Raw genomic sequence first — 6,000 nt, 5'->3', positions numbered from 1 at the left:
GCACTTTGAATGTGTATCAAAAATGTGTCATACTTGATACTATTTGTTATAATCAAATGTCAGTTAATGACCTATCAGGAATCATATAATGTAAGATACTTATATTCAAAAGATTAAGGTAGTGTAGTAGGCACAGCTGTGGACTGCGGAGTTGCAGTGTCACTGTTCGTGTCCTGTTGTCCCCAACTTGTTTTTATTCAATTTCAGGTTTTCTAATAGATTCTGAGACTTTCTTATTAATCTAACAGAAGTACATTCTGTAATATTAGATGTTATCTGTTGTCAATGCTTGACTCAATCACAATTCAGTATTTATTTATTCATCCAAAAATCACAATCACAGCACAAGGCCAGTGATGTCATGGAAACACCACTGTTTTGTCACATGATCTCATAAACACTGCAGGCAAAACACTAAACATTTCAGATTTATAACTGAAAACACGGAAACCATTAAGTGTGCTGCAAAGTTAACATAAAAAGCATTAAATATTTCACCAAAATGAGTGTTTTTGTACAATTTTGTTAAGCATCAGGAAATGTGACACTAATGGTAAAATGTGCTGTGGTAGATTTTATCTTGACATTAGCTTTTCATGTTATTTAGTTATTGATTATGAAATGGAAGCAAGATACAATATGTAAACTTTTGATTGGAGTGTGACACTGTGCCCCCACCCACAAATTTTGGCTTTGGTAACAGAATGATGTGTTGCGTAGCTCAAAGTCTAGGTTAGTTTCGATTGATAAATGTTGCAGCCTAGCCTTTTATGGAAACCAGAAGCTGCACCTGAATGTTAGTTTTACAAGAGCAACATAAATCTCAAATAATTTAATGACTTTGATTAGTGGGACAAACAAACAGCATGGATGATGATGCAAATAAGATTTTACAGTGAAAAAACAGTATCATAGGAAACAAAGTTGTCATTAATAAATGCATTAAAAATGTAACTCAAGTCTTGATGTGCGTAATTTTTGTCTGTACATGAGCCTTATATAAAAGTCATAAGTTGTCCCCACTTTCATAGCTTTGTGGCTACAATACATTTCAGTGACAAATATATGCAATAATGCTCTATCAATCAATATATGTGTTGAGAAATATTATTCCTACATTATATTTGTGCCACATTATCCTCTTTTGTTTCAATGGCACAAGGCTGTTTGGTGGGGAGTGCACTGACATTTTATACCAATTTATTATCTTCGGTTTCGCTCGATGATTGTCTCTCCTGATACCTGCAGAATGGACAGTGTCCTTTCAGCAGTACCTGAAGTTCATAGTCATCAACATGGAACACCTGAAGAAGAAAAATAACTTATTTCAGTCACCAGCTGCTTCACTGCTAACGAAGTTACTATGAAGGTGAAAATGTAAACCATTCATAAACAAAGATATTGTGGACAGAAATGAACAACAACTTGATACATACAGATTCTGCGTAGCATCAAGACAAGCCATCTTTACTGCCCAATGACGTCACTGCAGACCAAAATTATGTTGACAGAAGCAAATTCATTAAGCTGTGATCTTAACATTGCTTTAGGGTAAAAAGATGCAATTAAGTCCTTTTTCAGTATGCAACATACACTATCTGATCAAAAGTATCTGGATAGCTACTGGTGTACACCTTCATTAAGGCTGGAACTCTCCTCATGACATTTTTAATGAGGTACCTCAAAGTCTGTGGAGGAATGACAGTCCATTCTTCCTCAAGAGCCTGTTTTAACCACAGACAGTAGTAATGTTGGACACTGTAGCCTAGTCAACGAAGATTAAACAAAGGCTGAATAATGGGAAAATCTTGTGTAGTCACAAATTTTTGTACAGTGATCGGAGGGAATATCATAAATAACATTGGAAAATCCAAATCAGCAGTATGTGAGTGTGGGAGTGCGAGGACATTTACAGTTCACTTTTTATGGTTTTCTTGAATATCTCAAAACTACAGCTTCTGCGACACATGTTTCCCAGTAAAAAATTAAATTTCCTATAAAAAAGATCCTGCTCATTTTTTCTAATAGTTCCTGCATTGCAGGGGCTGGAAAACTCGCATATTGGTGTGTATTAAAAAAAGTGTTTTAAGGATATAAAATTAATGTTTACTGTTAAATGAAGTGGATTAAGAACAAATATTAAAAGTGTGTACCATGTCCAATCACAGTAGAGCTGTATGAATGGATAAACTGTGTTCTGGAGGTATAACAGGGTGGGGGGAGGGGGGGATTGCAAGGGAATGTAGACTGCTAGATTTGGTCGTGCAGTTCCCTCCTTCATAGTCCTGCAAACCAAAGTACAAGCCAGTGATTCGTCACTCTATGTATGTCACAATGTCAAAACAAGTAACTGCAGAATGTTTCACACAGCTATACTGGCCCTCTGCAGCGCACCTTACATATCACTGGCAACACAGTGCACAGACATGTCAGTGGGTATTCATTTCCCACAAAGTGCAATGATACTATGTGGAATGCAGTTAAATAATAACACCAGAACACTTGTGGACAGAATATATGTATATCTCTGCATACTGTTCTACACTGTTAGAGGGGAAACGGATTCTTAGTCATCTTGTACGGCAGCTGTATCCTTCTTCCAGGAATGGTAACTTCCCCCAACATGAGCGCTATTCACTTTCCATTTTGCAATCAGATTACACCTCCATAGCATTTTCTATCCATTTCTTTTACATGAATAGACAAAATAACTTCCCTGAACTTAAGTTGCAAGCAGTGGAGTTATTTTTACTTTATTAAGAGACTGCTTATTTGCAGTTGTTAAGCGAGATATTACATAAAAATGTTGAACAATGTGAGCTGTCAACTGTCTGTCACACTGAAGAGCTTGTACTCAGTGTAACATGCGATCAATATGTGTTCGACAATCTTGATTACATTATCTCCACTATCACTGACTGGAATAATTTTTACAAGTTGAGGAGTATCGAATGTACCACCCCCTACCTCAGCTGTCTTAAGATTTGAAGGTGCCCTGAGGCCTTCATTATCTTGCTCTGCAACACCTAGGTGTTATGGAACTTCAGACATCGCAACGTAAGTCAAGCAATGCATTACGACAGACTACTGATCTAGACTTGTATATGATCAATGCCATACTGTCGGAAGATATGCTGTGGATGCGTGTTAAATGGCTCCACTCTGTGTAGCCCACTCTACAAGTGCTAACAATGCCTTAATGGTAAAGATTTATGTAGTCTATCAGTAACATAGTTAGTGATGAGAGAAGTACGGCATCTTTCTGGTCAAACATTAATTTATCACCAAGTGACTACAACACAATTATGTGGTTTCACAATAAGTTGTTAACAACAGACAGCAACAAGGTGCCACATTTACCAATCCAATCCCTTTCTCTCCAACACTACATAGATCACTGACAACATCACACTTACAAATTAAGCACTTCTCAGCTATTGTTTATAGGAATATACTTTACATAAAATCCCACTTAACAATTACAAATAAATACTCATTTAATAAATTAAAAATAAGGATGCTACAACTGCTGTACAGAATGACTAAGAATCAATTTCTTCTCTAGCAGTGTAGAATAGGGTGCAAAGATGTATGTAGATTCCATAAATGTTTCTTATGTTAGTACTGCATTTAGTGGAAAATAAGTAACCCCCTGGCATGTATGTGCACTGTGTCACCAGTGATTCATAAGGTGTGCTGTGGAGGGTGGGTATAACTTTGTAAAACGCCATGTAGTTGTTTGTTGTGACTTTTGGGGAATCATCTGGTCCTTCTTCTGTTTGATGATCTGTGGAAGACGGAAATGCGTGGCCACTATCAGGTGACCTACCTTCCTTCATGATTCAACCCTTCACCGCATCCCACCTTCTTACACCTCCAGAACACAATTTATCCCTTAATACAACTCTACTGTGGATAGGCATGGTAAACACACTTAATATTTGTTCTTAAACCACTTCATTTAACAGTCATCATCTTTGTTATCATCATCTTGGACAGTTTCCAGCCTCTGGCCAGGTCTATTTGGAACATAAGCCTCTCCATCGTCTTCTGTCTTGCCACCATCTCTCTGTCTTCACCTAGGTTCAGTCTTCTTTCTTCTGGACACATTCCTCTACTCCTTTCAGCCAACTGTCTCTCAGTCTTCCTCTTGGTTTCTTTCCTCCCAGTTTCATCTCGTGTATCCTCCTGGGTATCCTCTTCTCCTCCATTCACTTAACATGCCCATACCATCTCAGCCTTGATTTCTCTGTCTCCTCTTGTAATGGTTCCATCTTCATTAACTCTCTGATCCTTCCATTTCTTAACCTGTCTATCTTTGTCACTTCAAAACTCTTCCTCAAGAATTTCATCTCACTAACTTGTACTTTGCTTTTCTCTCTTCCTTTCATAACCCAGGTTTCGGATGCATATGTAAGGATTGGGACATAGTAGGACCGGTATATAATCTTTTTGCTGATTTGGGGTACCTCCTTCCTCCAAATCAGCCTTCTGACACTCTTCCGAAATGCTTCTGCTTTTCTGCCCCGTCGTTTACTTCTCTGTCGTTTTTTTCATCTTCCTGTATCAGGCTTCCTAGGTACTTGAAACTCTCCACTCTCCTCAATTCCCCACCAATTGTTATTCCAGTTGTTCCTCTCTCCTTCATTCTTGTTGTGATAATCATCTCACTCTTACTTATACTAAATTTCATCCTATATTCTTGTACTGTTCATTCACATACGTCCAACTGCTCTTGTACTTCCTCCTCCTTATTCCCCCCAAATCATCAGATCATCTGCAAACACTGTAGCTCTGTTCAATCCAAGCTGATCTTTCACACACTTCCATGGTACATTTCCCTTATCCTCCAAATAGTATGTTTTGCTACTCCTTTGTTCTCTAGGGCTTTCCACACTTTGCTTCTATGTACTCTATCATATGCTTTCTCAATGTCCCGGAAGGTCATTAGTAGACCCATCCCATATTCATAAAGCTGTTTCTGCAGCTGTCTTACAGCAAAGTTAGATCCACTGTGGACCTTCCTGTTCTGAAGCCATGGTGTTGTTCTCTCATCCCTCATTCTAATTTTGCCCAAATTCGTGCTTCCAAAATTTTCTCATAAGTCTTTGCCCAACTCATCAATGTTATCCCCCGATAGTTCTTGCACTCTTTTCTATTTTCCTTCTTAAAGATCGGGGCAATTATTCCCTTCTTTCAGTCTTCTGGGATCATCTTCTGTCTCCGCACAATTTTCATTACTTGATGTAGCCATTGTATCCCCCCCCACCTCTCCTGCTGCTCTCATCATCTCATCCAGACCCGGTGACTTCCCTTCCTTGACCTTGCCCAATGCCTCTTCCACTTCTCCCCATGTAAGGTCTTTTTCTATTTGCTTTTCCTCCTCTTTTTTCTCCTTGGCTTGTTCCTCCTCATCGAGGTCTCCATTCGGGTTCAGGAGTTCTTCAAAAAACTCCTTCCACATACTCTTGAGTTCCTCCTTATTCTCTACATCTTGACTGCTTTTGTTCAGCATTTGGTCATAATCTGTCGTACCATTCTTCCTCTTACTTTTAATCATCCCATATAACACCCTTTTTGAACCTTCACTATCCTCCTCAATCATTCTGGTCCTCTGTGCCATCCACTTTCTTCTCTCCTCCGCCACCACTCTTTTTGCTTCTTTCTTTCTCGCTTGATACTCTTCTCTCGTCTTTACTGTTCTCTTCTGGAACCATACCCTAAAGGCTCTTGTCTTCTTCTGTACTATATCCTTTGTTTTATCATTCCACCAGAGTGATTCTTTCCATCTCTTTTTGTTGCTTGTCCTCCCACATATTGCTTCCATACCACTTACTAATGTCCCCTTGAATCTACCCCATTCCTCTTCAACTGTTTTTGGCTCATCCTTTGGGGTGCTTTCATTTACTACTTGTAGGTACTGTAGCCTGCTTTCTTCCTCCTTCAACTTCCATACCCTTATACCTCTTTCCTGGTTTTCAATCCCTTTATTATCCTTAG

At 38.8% G+C, this 6,000-nt stretch overlaps 1 protein-coding gene across 1 annotated transcript in view; it reads right to left on the bottom strand.

Annotated features, from left to right (window-relative positions):
* Window positions 1-289: 289 nt before the first annotated feature.
* Window positions 290-6,000, bottom strand: part of LOC126473890 (intraflagellar transport protein 122 homolog) — a 228,456-nt gene continuing 222,745 nt past the window's right edge. Inside the window, exon 24 of the mRNA XM_050101231.1 lies at window positions 290-1,304. Coding sequence (XP_049957188.1) covers window positions 1,191-1,304 — 114 coding nt within the window. The 3' untranslated portion in view covers window positions 290-1,190. The remainder of the gene's footprint in view (window positions 1,305-6,000) is intronic.

The sequence above is a fragment of the Schistocerca serialis genome, chromosome 1 (assembly GCF_023864345.2).
Source record: "Schistocerca serialis cubense isolate TAMUIC-IGC-003099 chromosome 1, iqSchSeri2.2, whole genome shotgun sequence".
Classification (NCBI taxonomy): Eukaryota; Metazoa; Arthropoda; class Insecta; order Orthoptera; family Acrididae; genus Schistocerca; species Schistocerca serialis.
This window is presented reverse-complemented; position numbering and strand designations above follow the sequence as displayed.